Source organism: Rhipicephalus sanguineus, chromosome 3, assembly GCF_013339695.2.
Source record: "Rhipicephalus sanguineus isolate Rsan-2018 chromosome 3, BIME_Rsan_1.4, whole genome shotgun sequence".
NCBI classification, from domain to species: domain Eukaryota; kingdom Metazoa; phylum Arthropoda; class Arachnida; order Ixodida; family Ixodidae; genus Rhipicephalus; species Rhipicephalus sanguineus.
The window spans coordinates 53475567-53499293 of NC_051178.1; the positions used below are offsets into that span (position 1 = coordinate 53475567).

At 45.1% G+C, this 23727-nt stretch overlaps 1 protein-coding gene across 1 annotated transcript in view; it reads left to right on the plus strand.

Annotated features, from left to right (window-relative positions):
* The first annotated feature begins 14615 nt into the window (after positions 1-14615).
* LOC119385472 (cytochrome P450 2C31) overlaps positions 14616-23727 on the plus strand; it is a 67203-nt gene continuing 58091 nt past the window's right edge. The window contains exon 1 of the mRNA XM_037652899.2: positions 14616-14737. Within this exon, the coding sequence (XP_037508827.2) occupies positions 14617-14737 (121 nt within the window). The 5' untranslated portion in view covers position 14616. The remainder of the gene's footprint in view (positions 14738-23727) is intronic.

Sequence of the window (23727 nt, forward strand, 5' to 3'; positions counted from 1 at the left end):
CGGATTGCGAAATTTTCTCGTGAACTGAAAAACGATTGAAAAAATTTCGGTTTCACTCCGGAACGAAATAATAAATAACGTTTCGGTTACGTTTTCGTTCCGGTCAAAAATATCGTTTTTTTTTTCGTTTTTCGTTTTCGGTTTTCGTTCCGTTCCGACACTCTGTGTTACAGGACCGGACCTCGCTTCTGTACAGTCTTATAGAATAAACTGGCTTCGGTAGACATATCATTGGTTTTTGCAGATCCTGTATTACCGAAACGTGGAAAAATAGTCCTTGTTACAAAGCGATTCTGTGGAATCCCACAAGGTGACGGAAGGGTTAAGAAAGATCAATTGATAACCACCCGCTTGTAGCACGAAGCCACAAAGACATCCGTACGGATTTCTCAGGAAGAAAGCTTTTTAGTTGCCGAAAGCAAGCTTAGAAGATTAGCTATGACGATAAGATTAAATCAGATGTAGTGCATCTGCGAGCGGCTGTGTACTTGATAATTATTGAAAAATATTCCATGCGCTTCGCACTTGAATTTCCTTATTCGAATTCGCTTCGAAGTTGATAAGTTGGTATTTTCACACATATAGAAGAAATGCTTCTTGGCCACATTATTTGTTGTTGCAGAAAGAACAAAGCGATCTGGAATGAATATGGAATATGGAAAAAATGTAACAGATGGCATGCGCGTAGTTCGTAGTTCAGTGAGAGGCCTCAATATATTCACCATACATTGAAGCACTCCTGACAGCGAAATTTTTGTTCCTGACGTTTTTACTGTAATTTGTAGCTTTGTGTCTGGTAATCCCGAAAGTGAATGGTAAGTACTCTTACTTATCGTATAATTAATACTAGCGTGGTTATTTGCGACCAAGTTTGCGGCACTTCGAAACGCGCATCTAAAACTAAAAGAAATGAGCATTCCACAGCATGGGAGCGCCTGAGGTCACCTGCACTCAAGCTTTCTGTCGTTTTCAAATCGGGGCCATGCGCGCGGTAAAGATCGAAACGATGTGGGTGCTTCGGTATGTGAAGCCTGCAAAGTGCGCGTCTACTCAGGAAAAAGAAAAAAGCATTCCTGGCCTAAGCAACCAGAACTACTTTGAGAGCAGCCCGACAACAGAGCGGGAGGGGTGAGGAACAACAGCCCTGGCTGAGTGCCAGTTGTGGTATTGTATGCACCCCGCAAATCTTCTGCGACGTCGTCAATGCTCGCTTTATTCATGGAACGTCACAAGAGGCCTGGATCTACGTCATACCAGTGGCGATGTCGCGAGGTGCTGCCAACTCAAATGAGCACTCACGCTTATTTTAAAACCGAGTAATATATCTTAAAGCTTACGTACGCCACTAATTATCGGTCAGAGTGCCTACGTATAAAGGAAAATCAACAAACAAAAACGTCTTGAGGTTTCAGTTTTGTTGTCAGGATCATTTCAGGCTGCATATAAGAAAAAAAAGGAAAGGAAAACATTATACACCTATATATATACATATATATATATAAATATATATATATATATATATATATATATATATATATATATATATATATATATATATATATATATATATATATATATATATATATATATATATATATGTATATATATAGATATATATCATCATCAACCTGTCTATGCCCACTGCAGGGCAAAGGCCTCTCCCATGTTCCGCCAATCAACACGGTCCTGTGCTTTCTGCTGCCACGTAATACCTGCAAACTTCTTAATCTCATCTACCCACCTAATTTTCTGTCTCCCCTTCACGCGTTTGCCATCTCTTGGAAACCAGTCAGTTACCCTTAATATTGCCGCGAGTCTTATATTTCATGAGTGTAAGCTTCACCCACAAAGACTGTGGGCAACGCGCTGCGCAGGCCTCGCCGTGATGTGTAGGAAGCTTCGCGATTGTTTTGGAACAATCTGCTGAGATTGCGCGCCGCACGAGAATGTTCCAGCTTTGTCGAGAGATAACGCCGCCACCAGCGATATCGCTGGAAAGTTGATAGCGCCTGTATAAAAGCCGACGCGCTTGACTGCTTGTCAGTTGATCGACGGACGACGCCCTGTTCGCCGCTATCATTGTACAGCGTGTATTGCTGTAGTTCTAGTTCTCATTTTCCCGGCCACAAGTTCGGCCAAATAAAAAGTTTCATTCTGCAAACGCCGACTGCTGTCTTCGTCGACGTCACGACCACGTGACAATATATATATATATATATATTAGGATATGTATGTATGGTATCCGTTTAGTTATCGCAAGTTTTTCGACGACTTTGTCAAGAAAATTTATACATATCATTTGCGCTTTATGTCATGTACATTTTCCATGAAGAGATAAGAAAGTATGAAAATATTTATTCTTGGGATCTGTTAGTTTCTCTATTTTACAACGTCATATCCGTGCCGGAAATACGTCAGTGGAGCAGTGGTGGACCCCGGCATAAAACACTTTCGTGTTAAAACATCCTTACAGGATTGCAACGACTGATAACTCGTATTTTACGGTACAAGATCAAAAGGATATCGTAGAGAACCGATTATGTGTGATATTGGCGCTTATTAAAGAGCATTTACACCATGATCGGAAAAGCTAATTTTATGCCAGCGTGCTCGTGAGTCGACTCACTCAGGCTCACGCAGACTCAGGCCAAGCCGTGAGTCTGAGTCTGAGTCCGGCTGAGTAATACATTGGTGAGCCCGGTTGAGAAAATGTTTGGTGAGTCTGAGTCCGAGTGAGTCTGGTTGAGAAAAATTTCGATGACTCTGAGTCCGAGTGAGATCTCAGAGCAAAATATATTTCTTGAGTGAATCTGAGTGAGTTCCAATATTTTTGCCTTCCTATGCTCCAACGCAATTCCTTATCGTATTCGAAGACTACCTCGGTGTATGTGGCCAGTTGTGGCCTATGTATAGTTATGGCGTTTGCTTGCGCGGGGGGAACTGTCCTCTTACACGAGATGTTTTCTCTGCCTATATCGTGGTTGTGGTGGTTCGCAGTCCCACGGAAAAGCATTTCAATTGTATTGAGGGGTGTGCCTTAGTGATTTGTTTTGTCAATGCCAACATGGACGTCTTAAATTCAAGCCACAGTTGCAGGAGGTTGCCGTGTTCGTCACGCTCAATGTACCGCAAGGTGCTAATGTTGCCATTAACGAGGCCGTCGCTTACGTCGATATTGACACGATCTTCTCGAACTTACCGACGCGCAGGCATATTGAGGCTGGCAGGCCACCACTGTCGCTTGCGTTCATCTTGACTACCTTGGCCCGGACATTCCTGTGTACCCGCTCATATAAAACGTCGTCCGCAGCGCCGAGGCAACGTGCGCTATAGCGGTCGACGTCCGCATTGCTGTAGTCAGGCCCTGTAGCCAGGGGGAGGGGGCGGAGCTAGGCCCCCCCTGTAATTTGGATAAGTGGGTGTTTTTACCGAAAATAGATAGTGAAAATAGGTGTTTTTCTCAAACAGACAAGGTTTTGAGCAAGTGCCCTCCCCCCCTCGATAAAAGTTCCTACCTACGGGCTTGGCTGTAGTATAGCCGTATGACGTCAGGGCACCTACCGGAGGCTTCGAGTGTCACAAAGCTGCTATCAATCAATTTGACGTCATCCTCACTCAGCATGAGGCCACCGCCCATCCTTGTAAGAAATGTAGATAAGACTACGTCATTCTGGCGGACCACGTGGACGAGTGGACGGTAGTCGACCGTCTTCCAGGCGTGTTCTGCCTTCAACTGTCTCACTTGCCTTGGGTTTCAATGTGTATGTACACTGTTAATGTGTTGATTGAGACTGTGAATCACCTGTGGCGCATACCCGCATAACATGAACTGTGGTATGCCGGTATGTGCCACACGTGACTGAGGGAAAGGGTTTCATGAAGTAGGCGAGAGGTATTTTGCGTTATTCATGTCATGACTAGTGAATCGTGTTCGTCATACACTGATGTCCTTATATACCACTTTTGGTGTGATATAAGTCATGCAGACGGCCAGGAGAGCACCCAGACGTAGGCGGCTCTAGCTAGCTAACTGATAGATAGATAGATAGATAGATAGATAGATAGATAGATAGATAGATAGATAGATAGATAGATAGATAGATAGATAGATAGATAGATAGATAGATAGATAAAAAAGCCGGCAGATCCCACGCATTGTGGGAATCGACGTAATGCGAAGCAGCCAGCAAAGAGCTGCATACATCGTCTTGTATGTCACTAAGGAAAATGCGTGTGATTGTTTTCATGTTAACTCCTATTATTTATGTTCGTCACACAGTAACGTCCCGCAATACCAATTTCGGAGTAGATCAAGCTAGCAAAACGGCCGCTAGTGCCTCATGAGCGTGGCACGTAAGTCATGCTGTACATGACATGCGTGTCATGATTTTCATGTTAACTCGTGTCATTTATGTTCGTCACACAGTCAAGTCGCAAGATACCAATTTTGGTGTACATCAAGCTAGCGAAACGGCCTCCAGCGAACCATGATCGTGGCACGTAAGTCATGCTGTACATGACATGCGTGTCATGATTTTCATGTTAACTCGTGTTATTTATGTTCGCCACACAGTCACGTCACAAGATAACAATTTTGGTGTATATCAAGCTAGCGAAACGGCCACCAGCGCCCCATGAACGTGGCACGTAAGTCATGCTGTACATGACATGCGTGTCATGATTTTCATGTTAACTCGTGTTATTTATGTTCGCCACACAGTCACGTCGCAAGATACCAATTTTGGTGTATATCAAGCTAGCGAAACGGCCACCAGCGCCCCATGAGCGTGGAACGTAGGTCATGCTGTACATGACATGCCTGTCATGATTTTCATATTAACTCGTGTTATTTATGTTCGTCACACAGTCACGTCAGAAGATACCAATTTTGGTGCATATCAACCTAGCGAAACGGCCGCCAGCGCACCATGAGCATGGCACGTAAGTCATGCTGTACATGACATGCGTGTCATGATTTTCATGTTAACTCGCGTTTTTATGTTCGTCACACAGTCACGTCACGCAATACCAATTTCGGAGTAGATCAAGCTAACGAAACGGCCGCGAGTGCCTCATGAGCGTGGCACGTAAGTCATACTGTACATGACATGCGTGTCATGATTTTCATGTTAACTCGTGTTATTAATGTTCGTTACACAGTCACGTCGCTAGATACCAGTTTTGGTGTATATAAAGCTAGCGAAACGGCCACCAGCCCACCATGAGCGTGGCACGTAAGTCATGCTGTGCATGACATGCGTGTCACGATTTTCATGTTAACTCGTGTCATTTATGTTCGTCACACAGTCAAGTCGCAAGATAGCAATTTTGGCAGGGGCGTAGCGAAGGGGGGGGGGTGGGGGGGTTCAAACCCCCCCCGAAATTTTTCAGTTTTGCTTGCGTATATAGGCACGCACACATACAAACGCACGCACGAACATACATAAAGTATGGTTGAACCCCCCCCCGAAAAAAATTTCTGGCTACGCCCCTGAATTTTGGTGTATATAGAGCTAGCGAAACAGCCGCCAGCGCACCATGAGCGTGGCACGTAAGTCATGCTGTACATGACATGCGTGTCATGATATTCATGTTAGCTCGTGTTTTTATGTTCGTCACACAGTCACGTCGCGCAATACCAATTTCGTAGTAGATCAAGCTAGCGAAACGGCCGCCAGCGTCCCATGAGCGTGGCACGTAAGTCATGCTGTACATGACATGCGTGTCATGATTTTCATGTTAACTCGTGTTATTAATGTTCGTTACACAGTCACGTCGCTAGATACCAGTTTTGGTGTATATAAAGCTAGCGAAACGGCCACCAGCCCACCATGAGCGTGGCACGTAAGTCATGCTGTGCATGACATGCGTGTCACGATTTTCATGTTAACTCGTGTCATTTATGTTCGTCACACAGTCAAGTCGCAAGATACTAATTTTGGTGTATATAGAGCTAGCGAGACAGCCGCCAGCGCACCATGAGCGTGGCATGTAAATCATGCTGTACATGACATGCGTGTCATGATTTTCATGTTATGACTTGTCATTTGTGCTCTTCATACAGTCATGTTACGCCATACCAATTTTGGTGTATATTCGATTAACCATGCGACCAGGAGAGCACGAAGTCGTAGGCCGGCGAGATAGATAGATAGATAGATAGATAGATAGATAGATAGATAGATAGATAGATAGATAGATAGATAGATAGATAGATAGATAGATAGATAGATAGATAGATAGATAGATAGATAGATAGATAGATAGATAGATAGATAGATAGATAGATAGATAGATAGATAGATAGATAGATAGATAAAAAGGCCGAAGTGCCCGAGGTTCACTAAGAAATGCTTCGCATTTAAAATGTTCGCGACATGCGTAGTCTTGTCTGGCTTGCCGTATCTGCGTAGCGTTTCTGTACACCATATTTATTGGTGTTTGCCGCCGACTTTTTTTCTTTGTGAGTAGGCTTCACTGCAATACACAGTGGGAATCTTGCTTGCGAAGGCAAATCTTACACCGATCCCCTTAAAGTCGACTTTACCTCTAAACACAAATGCATTACTGCGAAGACATTTTTTCAGGGCCAATATAGACCGTCTTATATCAAAATGCATTTTTTAAACAATTCATTGTCTGCCGTTGGCCCGAGGCGCGAATGTATCCTGGCATTGCGCATCGAGCGTGGACGACTACAGCCACCTCGGAGAGCCTAAGGAAACTATCCACTTGCCACAGACTGGAGAAATGCACGGACCCTAAGCCATATAAAGGCTCGCTGTAAAAAAACAAAAACAAAAAAGAAAACATTTTCAAAGATTGCTGAAAATATCCGCCATACATTTTACGTTGTTGTGGCGCTGAATGCATCAGCAGGGATGGCGCCAAATAATTATTGAACTGTTTATTGGGACAAGGTCTGAGTACGGGCTAGTTTGTATTCCATTTCAAATTGTGATTACAGCGCAAGGGAAGACGTTGGAAGTCAGCGCTCGTCTTTGCTTGGTCCCTGTCCCGTTTCTTCCCTTGCGCTGTAATCACAGTTTTTTTATTGGGAAACTTGTGCCCAGTAACGCAGTAATTGCGAAAGTCAACAAATTGTGCTTGAATCTAACCAATCTTGTTTTTGAAGTGTTCATGCTGCTGTTATTTACACTATCTCCAAGAGGCTTCTGCATTTAGTCATGCAAATAACAGCGTCGCAGTTTTTTTTTCACACGCGCTTGGCTGGATTTAGCAACTTATACTGCCATCGGCTAAACTTCGCTACTTTTTGGCTAGTTTTTGTCTTTTAGATCTGGCAACCCTGTCCACTGTGATGCAGGCATAGAATAAAGAACCAGTTTATAGAAGGGAAACTGTAGCCTTGACAACGGTACGAAAGATAAGCAGCGGTAGCGCATGGAACTACCGAAGGTAGCCAAGAGATGGCGCTTCGTAAACAGGAAGCGGAAAACAAAATTTATTGTTTTTTTTTGTTTTTTAGGTGGAAAAAAGCAAATGGCTGCCTTTTTTATTCCGTACCGGGTGTGTATGCGCATACGCGGGTGCCTCGGCTGGTTTTTTATTCTATCCTTTTTAAACAGAAGTGGACGAAAGAGGCCGGGACTCGCGTAGGGCTACGGATGTCTCATTATCTTTCGCCCGCTTGTTTTAAGCACGTCGATACGCCCAGCAGCACGCCAAAGCGCCCTTCGGAACGCAGTACCTGTGCGTACGAAGGTTACATGGAACCGAAAGGCATACATTGGCAACTGGCACCAGTAAGAACAATTCACGAGTGAGTTGAAGGAACGATAATTTTCATTGACAGTGAGCAAGCGGTAAAAGTCCCTTGTTGAGACATCGTGAGCTCGTAAACGACTAGCCTTCGCCATACTTCAAAGAGACAAAACAAATTAGATGGCGTTGGTTGCCCGTTTCCACCGTCAGCTAGCGCTCACAATAACTAAATTGTATTGTAGGACAGGCGTAAAGCATCAGCATATATTTTTTTTTTGCTACAGTTTCAGTACTTGCTTTCAACGAGTACGCCTGAAGACCCCCGGGTTTGTTGTTATTACAACTTATTGCGGTCAGGCTGAGAATACCAAGCAGGTTCACGCAAAGAAATCACAATATGGCGGATGTCTACAGAATGGCAGAAAACATGAGCATTTTAACACGTGATGCCGATGAAACAACCCATACATGGCATATATGGAAGGCGTCAAAGAGGTGCAGAAATACAGAGAAAGGAGAAACGATTTTCAATCCCGGTGATTCTCTTATTGTGACATCGCCACTGGAAAGTAGGCTTCATCAGCAGTCTGGCCAAGTCTTGCTCATGCCATCGCATAATTCACTCGTTCATTTGAGCCCACCATACCTTGCAAGTACAAGTGAAATAGCAGCTTTGTCCACACGTGTTAGCAAACAACTCAAAAGCGAGAACAGTGAAGTGTGATATCTTAACGAGGTCACAAAGCCGAAAGAAAAACGCTCAGCTTGAAGTACGTGTGCCTGCCATTGTCGAGGAACCTGTGGAAACTGACGCCATCGCCGGTATCGCAGCTCCTGCGGCACCATACAGTAGCACAGCGACTGCCCACCATAATTGCAATTTGATTACATCGGTGAATTAAAAAAAACGTTCATGCGTAATTTAGACAACATTAACGATAGAATTCGCAAGAAAATGGGGAGTAGCAAACCAGCTGCCAACCATCGGACGATAACTGCGTATATTGTGCGAGTTATCTGCGGCACCCGAGGCGCAGCGGCGCACTTTTTGAGCTTCGTCACTGGTCACAGCGACGGTCCGCTTGCTCGTTACCGCGCGCCGGCCGTCACCGGTGAGCGACAAGGCAGAGATATCCAGCGATTCCATGGCGATGCCCAGTATTGAACGGCGGTCACATTGGCAAATATGCCAATTCACGGCTGCCGCTGTACCTCTACCTTGCGGAACGTCTGCTATATATGGACACACCACCGGTACACTCCTTAACCTGAAAAATAAAAACGGCACGCAGACTTTCGTAATATTCAAGAACACATGGCGAAGTTTATTAACCATGGTTATGTTTATTCCATTATTCGTGTCGAGAAATAACCCACATTAGGCTACATTGCGTCTTCCCTAACATGGCATACATACGTGCCAGTCATTAAACATACAAAATTCCCTCTAATGAAGTGAAGCAAGCTGCATTCAGGTGCTAATTGATAGTGGGGGAGGGACAGCCGGGTGTTGCCGACCACCAGAGACGTTTTTGCAGATTTCTACGTTTTAATTAATAAGCGTGTGTGTAGCAGAACCCGCTTGCCATTTCGATTTGGTCACGGGTATGGGTTAATTATTGTCGCTCTGGCACGGGCGACGAAATTACACCGATTGGATGAAGACGACAGCGTTGTTGTGGGGCTCAGCCAAGAGCTGCCCTGTTGACCGACTCAACTCTACCTAGAGTTTACCACACTACTAAGCCTTCGCATTACGATGGAGGCGAAACGTCACAGACACGTGTGCATGCGCTAGTGCACAGGTAAAAAACCCATTATGGTCGACAGTTTGGGAGTCCGCCTTGTTTTGGCTCGTAAGACCTCAGAAACTTATACGCCTGTCACTCGGCAAATTTAATGCCATTTACAGCGAATGTCACTCTCTCTCATACGGGCAAATTTTGGCCAGCAAACACCACTTCAACCTATTGCTTCAATAAAACTTAAACTCATATCGCCCTACAATGTTGCTCACACTTCAGTGTTGCAGCTAACAAAGTAAAGTAATAATTTCTAGGGTTTTACGTTCCAAAACCACAATGTCATTATAAGGGACACCGTAGTTGAGGGATCCGCAATTTCGACCTGGAGATCTTCAGTGTGTACCTGACCTGCAGATTTTCGCCTTTATCTTAAAATGCGGTCTCCACAGTCACGACTCTCGGGTCAGCAGGCGAACACCATAAGCATTGGACCACGGCTTACAAAGTTTGCACCGCAGCTTACCCGGACCGAAAATCTCGTGCCAAAACGTTTGAATCGAGGAATTCAGGGTAGAAGTCACGTGGCAGTCCATGTTTTCAATCACTAAACAACAAATTTACTCCTCATTCAAACATTACTTTCAGTTACGCAAGAAAAAGCACTTTTATGCGGAAACGATAGCTGTATTTCTCTTAAATATTGCTTTTATTACGGCGCCTCTGGTGGATTTTTCCCGTCCCCCACGGCAGATTTGAACGGAGCCATTATGACTTTTTTTTAGCTGCGGCGGGGTCGGTTTTTTCGCCCCCCTTCGGCGATGGCTGGAACTTGAGACTTTCCGAGGCCTGATGCAGGTATTGTGTCGTGGTTGTTTTCATTGAGGCAGAGGCTGAAATCAGGAAAGGAGAAGCCATTTTTCACAAATAAAATGAAACTATTAGACAAACGGTAAAAAGAGGGGGGAAAATACGACACAAGCAGAGTCACGTCTGACACGCGCTAAAACTACGACTACATACGCTTCCAGCCAACTGTCCGGGTCTTCAACTGATCATCTGCGGAATGCTGGCGGCTCGCTGGGCCGCTCGAGCACGATCGGTGTAGGCGGCACAGGGATTGTCATTGTCCCGGCGGCCAAAGTTACGGTCTTGGACTGCCTTGTGTTTTCTTTGTAGGTATTGTATTATTAATTTTCGTTGTGCCGTGCGATGCACATGCAATCGAAATATCACATCTATATATTATTTCTGCTCTGTTTTCCTTCATGTTTTCTTCTCATGAGTAAAATACAAATGTTGTTTTCTTGTTTATTGCCCCATGTACGTTTTGTAGCTGTGTAATTTATAATATGAAAGCGATTGCACTGCCTCGCACTGCTGCTGCTGCTGTCTGAATGACATAGCTATGGTCAGGCACTTTCCGGGCTTTTTGCTATGATTATCAAGGCAATTTGCAAACACAGGTTGCCTTCAATAGAGAATTGGTGGTCGAATGAAATAATGAAAAATGGGCATTATTTTATGCGCAATCGACTGATAGATGTTTGCTCCTGAATATGTTTGTAACTTCATGGAAGACCATCATTCCGTCTTGCTATTTATGGTGCTTCATGATTTTATGACTCAACTGTCGTCCACTTTTCAGCGCCATTCAGGCTGGCTGCTCCCATGGAATTCTCGAAAATGTCAACGGCGGAAGCCGGTATTCTGATAGTAATTATTTGGCTGGTCATCGATGTACTTCAAAAGACAAATGGACGACACCGTAGGGTCATTCCCAATGGCGCGCGTTTGCCCCCTGGGCCCTCAAGCCTGCCATTCCTGGGCAATATCCCAATACTGCTTAGTGACCTAAGTGCTCAGCGTGCGCTCGCCTGGTCTCGTACCTACGGTCCTGTTATCAGGTATCAGCACATTTATTTATAACTCTCTGGGAAAAACGCTTCGAGCATTATATGGGGAATTGGGGAAACAGACCATTAATTTCATCTTAAAATACCACGGCCAGGAGGAAGTGAACCGTGTCTTTCGTAACTGAAAAACCTTAATCTCAACGAATGTGGTGCTTCAAGGCAGCCGAAATACGCAGAACATAATTTGCAGTGGTGCTTTACTTGCCAGCCTGTATTCTTTCTGCTAACAAAATGACTTTCAGATCATAAAATAGACTCATAAAATACACTGCCAGCTTTGTTTCCATCGAATCGACTAAGAAGTCATTCAACATATATAGTAGACTGGGAGGGCAATGAAAGCAACGAAATTTATTCTTAATAAGTGTCACCTGAAAGTATCTTGATGTGCTCTCCTCAAAGCAGTTAGGGAATCTACCGTCCCTAAAACCCATGGCACTATGGCACGATTAAAATGGCTGCCCCTTTTAAGCCTCTACAAGGTAGATGTTAATGCTTCCTAGTATATTAAGATTACAAGCACAGCAGCAATGCGACATGACGATTCACGCACTCTAAGGGAATATCTTTTTCGTACTGAAAATTTTAAATGCTAATTTTTTCCGGCAGCGTTAAAGAGACCTTGCAACACTTTTTTAAACATGGTGAGAAAACGCTGCCGATCGGCACTGCAGGCTCCTGAGAACATATGATTCGAACATTATAGTGCAGTATGAGGCCTGGAATTTGAATTTATTTTCTAATTCAGCTAAAATTGCTCGCTCTTCTCTCCGTAGATGATGCCCTAATCCAAAATTACCGCGTGATGAACACCAAGTTCACGGCGAATGGCTTAGCTAAGCATAGTGAGCTGTATAGCTACCGCGGCCTCCGCGGGATACCGCGACGTGCCCGCGCTGCACGCTCGCTAGTCACAGTGAAAGAGGCACGTTCAAAGAAAAAACGAAAGTGCTCGAGGTAATGACCAGAGGTCGGATTTTTATACATTAAGGCGCGTTTTAGACGCCGCAATGAGGCAGGCAAAACAATGTTTTATACGTCCAACATCGTAAATATAGGCACAATAAATGTTTACATAGGTGCAAATAAATTGAAATGAAGACGTGCGCGACCTGTATGGCACAAAGACGCCAACAGTTCAACATAGCCGTGCAATTGTCGTTTGTTCCGCGCGGTTCGCAGAACACGGTCTGTTAAATGGCGACTCAAGGGTCCACTGTTGAATCAGCACATTCCTGGGTGTCTTATTTCGGCTTGGCTGAGAAGGGCAGAGTAGGAGCCAGACAGCTAAAAGACCAGAAGGGAGATGTTGCCTCCTATTGGCCGCGTCGAATCGCGTAGAACAGGGGCGTAGCCACAAATTTTTTTCGGGGGGGGGGGTCAACCTATACATTACCTATGTTCATGCGTGCGTTTGTATGTGTGCGTGTATGAATACGCAAGAAAAATTGAAAATTGTCGGGGGGGGAGGGGCGGGCGAGGTTCGAACACCCTGGTGGTGAACACCATCAAAACAAAATGCAACCCTCGCGCACATCACATTTTTTTATTCCTTTCTTCTTTTATGCTTCGCTCTCCTTTCCCCTGACGGCTCTCCGTAGTTTCGCATTCACCAACCAATCGCGTCACGTACACGTGGCAGCGTATGCTGACCGGCGCAATATTAATACGCATACATGAGGACAAGCCTGAGCTGGCCGGCGCGTCCCACTTCATTGCTGCTTGCGGTTGTTCTCCAGGAGTTGGTTGAACTGCAGGGCTAGGCTGAACCGCATAGATTTTGAAACAACGTTGACCGGTAACATAAATAACGTTCTCAAACTGCACCCTAAAGCGAAATTTGAGGCTAAATAGTGTTCCTATAGGCGCCGAATTTGAAAATAGGCATTTGTAGGTCCTTCTTGGCATCTATGCACACACGCCAAAATGAGCATTTATAGGCGCTACAGAACACTGTAAAAGCCCTTTACCTGTCATTTATGCTCATATATCAAAGTGGGGCGATAGGAGCGCAAGGAACAAAATAGGCATTTCCCTATAGTCTGGTCTCTAGTGATGGCACACGCTGACGAACGGGCGTTGCTTCATGCCCCGTTGTCATCCTCGCTGCGTAGCTTTCGGCATGGCTCGAATCCCGGCCCCGGCGACCGTATTTTCTGATGGAGGCGAAAATGCTTGAGGCCCGTGCTACTTAGATTTAGGTGCACGTTAAAGAAGACCATGTGGTCGAAATTTCCGGAGCCCTCCAGTACGGCGTTGCCCATATACATGTCGTGGTTTTGGGACATTAAACTTCAACAATTATTAGCTTTCAGCACGCTCGCTTACACGAAAGGCGAGAGAAAGCGCCTAAAGCGTGAGACAAATGCCTGTAACTCCGTTCGTACTTGAGGGGTTCGAAAATTTTTGCGGCAGTTGATTCGTGAGGCAATGAACTCATTTAATTAAGTCATTCGATGAATGCTTGCAAAAGTGTTGCAGTGTCCCGTTAGGGCAGTCAAACGGCCTACCTAACATTACCACCAATATTCCAGCTCATGGCTAGCTTTTCGTCATTGCTTCAAGATTGCGTACAGGATATACAATCAAGATTGTCTAAATATTGCACCCTCCTCGTACATTTACTGCTATACTGCTAACACTGTTGGTTATGTTTTTTATTTAAATATCTCTTATAAATATTATTTAAATATCTCTTGTTTTTTATTTAAATATCTCTTAGTAAACTATATACAGAGGCTGATGTTTTCCACCTTCAAGTTCACTCTGTTCCCTATTTCTCCGTGTATCCTAAGTGCACTATTCGCTTGTGGGAGCGGGATTATGTCATGAGGTGGTCGCCTGCTTTTCCTAGCAAATATATATGAGGACATGTTCCGTGCCATGCCTAGCAAAAAGAGTGTTTGCACGGAACGTGAGCACAAGCCAAAATGTTAGTGCGCCAATTAAAGCATTGACGCAAATGAACAACAACACGGCTTCGGGCACGCATAGGGCGTGTGAAGGGTACATGGTAGGCTTGAACAAAAGTTTGGCAGAAACATGGCACTTCACGAGGGGCAGCTGGTACCGTTCTTTGTGCTGGGTGCTGCTTCTAAGGACTTGACGTTCTTTTGTTAATGAGTACGTGTAAGACGTTTCAAATATGAGCCAGCAGGCCGTCGCTGCGGTGTGTATAAGAGAGAGCGATAATCTTACCTTGTTGGCATTGTCTTTCTTACAAATGCAGAGTCATGGCAGGCACGTCTGAAACTATAGTATTGAATGACCTGAACGTAATCTGGACATTTTTGAACCACAAGGACTTGCTGTATCGCCCAAGAAGCTGGATCCTGAGCGAAACTGTTGACTTGGGTAAGCTTTCTGACCCATATAAAATTAACAAAAGGAAATTTATGGGACAACTCTTTCCGTAGGAACAGATATGTAACCGTACTACTGGAACTGCCAGATAGGTACTCTGTTGCCTTCTACAAGCTGTCCGTGGTTCTTATGTTTAGAAATAAGAAAAATATTTATGTGCTACACTGTCTAAAGGAAAATGAGTCATTGCAAGGAATCTCTAATCTCTGGCATAAGCAAATTTAATTAATATATGCACTAATACTATAAGCAGCAACTGTCTTTGTCTTATAAGATACTCATGTAATCTACAGACTAGAATACTTGGTGCCTCACTGAGGTGGAGCTTCGAAATTCTTGCGCAGAATGTATTCAATCAGCTCTCAAGAAGAGCTCTCTTTTTGTCTTGGAACATTGAACATTGCTTATATGCAGGAAAAAAATACAAAAATTCCTTGCAGGAGACAAAGACTAAAGGCAAAGAACCCTGACGAGGTCTTGACCTCCTGATAATTAAAGCAGTCTGCATCAGTCACATATTATACATTTCATTAGTATGAGATATTTACTTGGTTTTACATACTATCACATGCATGTATAGTTTTTTTCATATATATGCATCCAAAAAGACCTGTACATCTACAACTTGCTTATTTCTGCATACATACAAAAATAGTATACATTTTAAAACAGTCTTCTTTCTTCATAATATACATTCAGATTGTTGTATGTCATTCAGATCTCGTTTTATTTGCACACTTTAGCTAAGGACAGTTACTATTGCATGCAACTACGCAAGAACCTTTATTCGCTGTGTCAGAAAAATTCAGTGCTAGGAACTGCCGCGAGCGCTCTGCGAAATTGTGACTCGGGCTGGCTGACACACTTCGGTCATCGTGGCAATCAACTCTCCACGTGAACCGCAGAAAAAAAAGAAACAGTACCGCGTGCGTGTTTGCAAAATGAAACTGAATCCAAAGTCTTTTTACCTTCAAGGCATATATATACACGCAGGAAACAGTTCAGTCACCCAGTTGGCATGTGAGGCACGATTTCATTATAGCTACCTCTACATTTGCCCGTATACATATAGATACACAGAGTGTAGCAGCTAATGTGGGACGAGCTACGGAGATAATTAACCTTCCTTTCATAGACCATGCTATCAAAGGCCGGACGTGGGTGGCCGCATCATTCCATGTAGTCGTGTGCTTGACCTTATAGCGTAATTAATAAATAAAAATGGCAACGAGGTATGGTGATCTGGCCAGTGGCGTTTTTACGTGGTGGCCTGGCGCATACTGGCGAGCTTTTTCGGGTGTAAGTACTATATAAAATATTAAATATAAGTTGTCTAATATGTTAGTGAAGTAAGTAACTTAAAAGACCAGCAGCATGTTACATTCTAATAATTGAAGACAAAAGCTTGCTGCGCACTCAATTAAATTATGTGATCGGGTTGCAGACTTCTCACATCACATATGGAGCCATAGTATGAGAGAGACGCGTTAAATTACATTGACGTTGTCAGTCAAAATGTTCCTCGCTCCCAGAAGCTTTCGTAACTCACGTGCTGTCCACTAAAAGACTATGGTGCAAAAAAACAACGAACAAAGAAAAAAAAGGTGTGGACAACGGATTGGCGCTGCGTACATTGTCCACCCGCTCTTTCTGTGTTCGTCGTTTTTTTGCACTATACTCTTTTTGTGTTCATGGATAGACACGAAGAAGTCTGGTTTGCCTAAGTCCACGTGGCGTAGCACAACATCCGGGATCAGCCCGCCTTCGAATAAGCGACGCTGCCATGTGATGACGTCATTACGTGACGTCAGATGCGTTAGGTCGGTGTGACGTCATCTGGTGACGTTGCAACATCACGTCACTAGTAACGCCGGTCATGTGGGTTTTTTACATCAATCGCATGCCGTGTTACGCTCAAGAAGCCGCTCAACGAGACAATTAGGGTCGCCTTAAAAATTTCGAAGCCTCATTCTGCATCATATTCGAAGACAAAAGGCCAAAATACTTCCGTCTTTCATCATCATTCCTAGTTATATTTTGTGCGTTTCAAATTGGACCCTATGGAAGTAGTGGGATGCGAAGCCGGCGAGCAAAAGGAGCGTGCACATTCTTGGCGTACTTTACGGATCCTTGACTGTTATATTTTGGCTTCGTTAGGTTGTGTCTAACAAAGAAATGGCCTCCTTGGTCCATTCGACGTCATAAATAAAAACGTTAGGCAGATCCCACTCCTCATGGGAATCGGTTTCATGAGAAGCAGTCAGCGAGTACCTCTATGCTGTATTTCATGGCATTGAGCCAAGCGTTATGAGGTGGATCGACGTATTTTCGTAAGTGTAGCAGTTGTGCGCACACCGTAGGCTTACTAGGCACATCAAGAACACTGGCGTTTAAAGGGTAACTTATGGTGTGACGCAACGCCAGAACTAACGTTAGAGCACTTACGTCAGTATTATTGAAACGATGTGCGCTTTACAATGATGTGAATATCATAGGTAACGCATTCCTCCTAATGCATTCCTCCTGGGCCGAGCAGGGCTTGAATACAGCCTGCTGAATCATAGGAATACAAATGTAATGTTTATTAGACTGCTATAAAATCGGAGGCAACACTGGAACCACAGAACCTAACGTGGCGTGACACCTGTATCGTAGGAGTATATACATAGTGTTATTGCTTTGTCATAAAATTAGACAGCCAGCACCACTACTACAATTGATGCTGCACCGACATTACCCCTGCATAGGGTCTTTTTCTATAGCAGGTTCTAGACCTCGTGTGGCTCTGTGGTAGTGTAGCTGACTGCCACGCAGAATGCTTGGGTTCAATTTCTGCTGGAATCCTAATCTTTATTCTTTGCATTCGTCGCGTCGACACAGACAGTGTCGGTCTTTCTTAACGCTCTTGCATTTAAATTACGAGTCTCTGTTCTCGCCATTCCCGGGGAGATATAAACTGTTAATCACCTGTGGCGCTTACCCGTACACCGCAGTCCGTGGTAAACGGGCATGTGCCACGCGTGTCTGGAGGAAAAGGTTTGACGACGTACGCGACAGGATTTTCACGTTATTCATGCGTTGACCCTGCAGTCATATTCGTCATATCATATACCCTCCCATGCCAGTTTTGGTCTACACCAAGTAAAGGAGGCGATCACGAGAGAACCCAGACGTCGGTGGCTAGATAGATATGTAGATAGAAACGCTCAAAGTGCATATGGTTCGCTAAGAAATGCTTCGCATTTAATACCTTCATGCGTAGTGTGTTTCGTTGTCCTTCGCCATGCGTTTGATATTAGTTTGGTTCTGGAGTTTGTAAGAAAGAGAAATGTAACCCCTCGGTTGCCTTTATTACTATCTCCCAACTAACAATTATACGAGACAGAACGCTATTTCTTCACGCATCGCCACTGTGTTCTGATGGTGATGTCAACGCGAAAACTGCAATAAGGAAGTGTTCATTGGTAATGCTGTTCCAAAAAAGAGTTGTTGGGGCGAAATTATTCAGGAATGGAAAAGAGATACAGGGAGTTCAGTGCAAAAACATTACACCATCTCTCGCTAAAGTGGACCATGAGGCGATCGGAAGCCGGAGCACTTGCACGATCGCGTTCCCTTGGCGTTCTTTAGACATGCTACCGACCTCGGGCATGCTACCGACGTCGCGTCGTGGAACGCGAAGAGGAACACTACGCGCGTCGTGTCTTCCCTCTAGCCTGGCCGTTAATTTTCACAGGGCGAGCGGGGAACGCTGTCTGCAGGCGCGCGAGATGGAGGCAGCGTAGGAGAGGACAGAGAGAAGGAGGTGACGCGCATGCGCTGGCGCTCATCGCGGCGCTCATCGCGGCGCTGCGCAGGAGAGCATTTCGGCATGTCGAGCCCGCATTTCAGAGGAGTCAACCGAAGCAAGCTCTGGACTGAACGCGCGCAGCGCTCTACCACTTGAAGGAGAGGAATCTAGGGGAGGAGAGTAGCGCATGCGCCGCGAGAGCAGAAGCGAGAACGCAGGAGAAACGCAAGCAGGTGCTGGTAGAGTAGTGGACAGAGTAACCGCAGCTGTTGAGAGAGGGAAGGAAGAGAGGTGCGCCTGCGTAGTGTGAGTGCAGACTACCACGCCGCGGGACATACCTCCGAGCAAGAGATGCTTCGCATCTAAAAAGGGACGCACTCTATCATTCTACGTAATTGTTGCGCGACCCAGCATATCGCATAGCATGTCGATTTGTTTGCGCGAAATTGCAGCAGTTTCCAAAGACACCGACCTGGAGCCGAAGTCAGGCACTTCCTTCGTAAGTTCGCCTTGCCATGGGCCGGCCACCTTCGGCAATGATGTGCACAGCATCACTATTGACTGAAACTTTCACTTACAAGCAATTGGATCGTAAGGTGTTTTGATTACGAAATGCCTTGTTCTCTACATTATGGGAAATAGTGCTCGTGTATACGACCGAAATATTCCGAAACGTCGCATAATTCATCAGACTTTGCCAGTGACCATGTTTGATTTCATCCAGTGCCTAAACAGAAAAACTCCCGTCGAACTCTTGAACACATACGATCACCTGAGCACTGCCACCTTTTGCACGAGCGGAAATTTCGCTCATTTCGCTGGTAGGCATGTGTGTAAGAAGAGATAGTGCATATGTGCCGTAAAATATTCTTCAGTACAGTAGCTCCAATTCCCGGGGCATAATGTGAAATTTAGTGCACTACACCTAAAATGTGAATAAATGGAGCGGAGTTCTGGGTTCATTTAGATCATTTATAAGATGGTAGGCAGTATGCGTGATTGTATCGGGGCGCAGATACGCTGCGTTTGGAGCACTATACAAAAAGCGCGCAAGAAATCAATTACAGAGGACCTACCAGAAGGAAAGCCACTGAGCATAATCTTCGCGTGCGCAATAAAGCTTTCTCAGAAAACGACAATTGCTGCCCTTGCGTGGCCAGAGTTTGCCGGTTCAAACACCGCTCCAGAATGTTAGAGCGCAGGTCTATCATATGCTATTGTCCAGTAGCTTGCTGCGTACGTAGACCAAAAGTGCCACCGCCACCTTGGGAATAGTGTTGTATTTTAAAGCACTAAAGCGGAACCTTTTGCTCCCTCTAAGGAGTGCTGGATGCAACTGACGCATTAAAGAAGTAAACGTCTGGAAAATAATTAATTAAATGAATAAGCAATATAAATTATTTTCACAGGGTGAGATTTGAAGCTGGGCGCCCCGCTTACGAAGCAGCGTCTTATAAAGCAGATCAAAACACCCATTCTTAACGAAATCAAGAGTTCGACGAAAACTCGTCTGGTCGGGAACAATCATGGTCAAAAGTAAGAAGACGCCGACCAAAAACTTAAAAAATAACAAATTTGTTATTTTTTAAGTTTTTGGTCGGCGTCTTCTTACTTTTGACCACCCATGCTTACAGTGAATTATTACTTTTCGACGATGTGAATGCGTCGTGCGCGCAGCGCAACACACATGTAAAAAGTGCACACTTTTTATAAAGGCTTTTTTTCACTTTACATGTCAACATGTCAAGCCGACATGGACAATTGTGCACATCAGGAAACCAAACATACTTTTTCCGTGCGACATTTAAGGGACTGCTCAAAATGCTTACGAACGCTACAGAGAGAACGCCGGTGCAACCCGACAACAACATTCTGGTGACGGTTGCAACCTGCGCTGAAACTCTACGCTTATGCACCCCTTACACAATTCCCAAGCAAGACATTGTTCCCGTCAGCTCCGCTGCTCGCCCATCTTCACAGAGTGGATTGGCACTGAGTTCTGTACATATTTTGTATGCGTACGTATGCACGTACAATTAGAAACACACGCACAAACATACATAAAGGGTATAGATCCCCGTCCCCTTCCCTCCAAATTAAAATTCGCGGATATTGGTTTCCGGCGTCCCCTGCGTAGTCATAGCAACACAGACGGTGGCCTGAAAGCACAAAACACAGTTTATTTACAAGTACGGCTCATATGTGACGGTCGGAGCAAGGCAGTGGTAGTAGACGGTGGTGGTGTCCACGTCCATGTCAGCAGCAATCAGCCACCGCTTTTTGCGGCGCCCAACTTAAGCGAAAGCCAAGGAGCCACTCTCCTGAGCAGGACCGGGCTGCACCTCTGGTAGCGCACAAGTTGGCCATGGCCACCGCCACTGAGCAGCACGCAACGCTATCTCAACACATGGGTAGATGTTTGCACGAAATACGAGAACACACACCATGCAACCACCGTCCTCGCGAGCGGAAGCACTCCGCCACCTTTAAGCGCATGCCCTCGCCAACCTCCTCTCCTTGCACACATTTTGCCCAGACCGCTACGCACAGACACTTGCCTGTGCTGTGGCAGCTCCCCAAAGGTGTTCCACGTCCTGATGGAGCGCGCCGCAAAATGAGGCCCACGTGGTCGCTGAGAGCTCCCAGCGACCCCGGATAGGGTTCCTTATCGCATGTTAAATTATATTTTTGCAGCGAAAGCTGTTATGACGCCGTAGATGGCCGCCACCGCCGGTGTCCGAAACACTATCGCTTGAAATAAGGAAAAAAAATCACAGCATATCCACGGGGTGAATGATGATGAGTGGGGCGAAGCTACGGAGGGAATCATCTGTAAACCGTGAAACTCTTCCGTGAAATGCGCCCAGTACATAATATAAAGAGTGTGAAACATCGTGTATATATTAAACATCAAACTTTTATTGTACTGTTGGTTTACGTGGTCCCTTCATTATCACTTGTGATCGGTGAAATGCAAGGAAGAAGTCCGCTCCCGAGCGAAAGAGCGCCAAGAGCGACCGCTTTCCCCGCTCGCCCTGTGCGAATTAAAGGCAAGGCTAGAGGGAAGACAGGACGCGCGTTCCACGACGCGAGGTCGGTAGCATGCCCAACGAAAGCCAACGGAACGCGATCGTGCAAGTGCTCCGGCTTCGCATCGCCTCATGGTTCCATTTAGCGTCCCAAAACCAAATATATTGCTCAAGGTGTGCCTTGCGTTTTTCGTAGAAATAATTTCTTTATCATGTACATTAAGACGAAAAGTTGAAAGCTCACTAGAGTGTATCGCCCGCAAAGTATGTCTTTTAGTGTGATTTAACTCTCGTACGGCAGGGTCCTCGCGCCGTTGCCGGTCCACCTCGCCCGTTGACGATCGGGCGAGGTGGCAACATACAACTACTACTACTACACTTTAAGAAAAACATCTGGCGTTCTTTCGTTCTGCTTTTACAAAACATCTGGCGTCTTTCGTTGGTTTATTTCATCAATCAACGGCGTTTTGAACAAAATTTTTATTGTTTAATCACGCACAGGAGAAATCTCACCAGGCACTACCTTGGAGGTAAACAATGGCTGCTAATGGCAATGAGAGACAGAAGAAGTCGGCTTTTAGCTAACACTTACACTTCTACTTCTACTAACGTTTCCTACTGGAACATGCCAATGGCTGCTAATGGGGAATGAGAGAAGAATTCGGCTTTTAGTTAACGCGCACGCTGCGAATTTTTTATTGTTCAACAACGCACAGGAGAAATCTCCCACCGGCACCACCTTGGAGGTCAAAGCGTTAGACTTGTTACGGACTACTACGACCACGACGACTACGAGGGACGAACGGGTGCCGCCTTAAGGAGCTTCGCCCCTAAAAAGATCCAATAGGGAAAACATATCCAGGATGGAACGGGGTTCGCACCTGGGCCCACAGCGTGGGAGTTCATTATTCTACCACAGAACCATGCCGGTGCTTGAAAATCCTTTGCAAGAGGCTTCATGTCGGGAAGGAACCACATTAACATATTTATTGTAGCGTGGTAGAAGAGTAAAATAACAACCAGGCGCAATGAGTGGGTTGCGCAATGAGTGGGTTGCGCAATGAGTGGGTTGAATGCTTCCGACCCACTCATTGGCTATGCTATAATTCTTCATCGTCATCAGACACAGCATTAACAAAGTGTACATAATGCCTTACAGGTGTTTATCGGGTTCCAGATTTCTCCGCAGATTGACGAAAAATGGCATAGTGGCTCCTTCCCTACATTACAAACATTATGATGATACATAGCCTAGTTAATACCTCGCAAGTGCACTTGTATTGGTTGCCAAGGAAGCCCATGAGGCCCCATGATCAAGTTCCTCAGGGTCTCAATAATGTTCTTTCCCTCTCGCTCTCTATTTCCCATGCTAAATTATGCTATGCAGCGTGTTGGGAGAGTAAAAAAGCGACAGAGCGTCACACAATGTGAATTACGTAACTAGTGGGTCGTCTAAACCTTCCAAACCATTACAAAGGGCTCAGCCATAATTCTTCATCGTCATCAGCCGTCGCATCAACAAGCCGCACATAATGCCTTACAGATGTGTCTCTGGTACCTGGCTTCTCCGCAGAATCACGAATAATGGTAGTGGGTGCTTCCCAACTTCAAAAAATTATGATTTAATGCGTAGTGTGTACCTTGCTAGTGTACTTGTAAAGGAGCTCCAAGACAGTTTACAACAGTCTCTGGAAATGCCGCTCTTCCAGCTTGCGCTGTGACTGTGCTGCGCTTTCTCCGCAGGCCTGGCGTTTTTTCAATAAAATGTTTTCTCTATTCCTCTCGATAAATCGAATGCACGCTGCCCTACAAGCGCTCTGTTGAACAACAACAAAATTAGCTGTTTCCTGATCTTGAAATAATGAAGTAACAAAGAGAGAAACGTACACCTGGAGCCGAGGTACTCCTCATAATGTATCAATGTTGTGCTCGTATAAGCACGCTCCTCGAGTTACTATATTCAAGTTACTCTTAGCTGGATGACTCTTCCAAACTGGCCCGTTGCAGGAATGCTCGAAGTACTACATTTAATTTGTGACAGCCCAGGTGGCGAACTATTTGCTAATAGATTAATGCGCCATTGTTTACTTTTATACGATTTCGACTGCTGGAAAGTGTTGAATGAGATGCGATACATACCTTCTCTTTAGCAAGGGACAGCT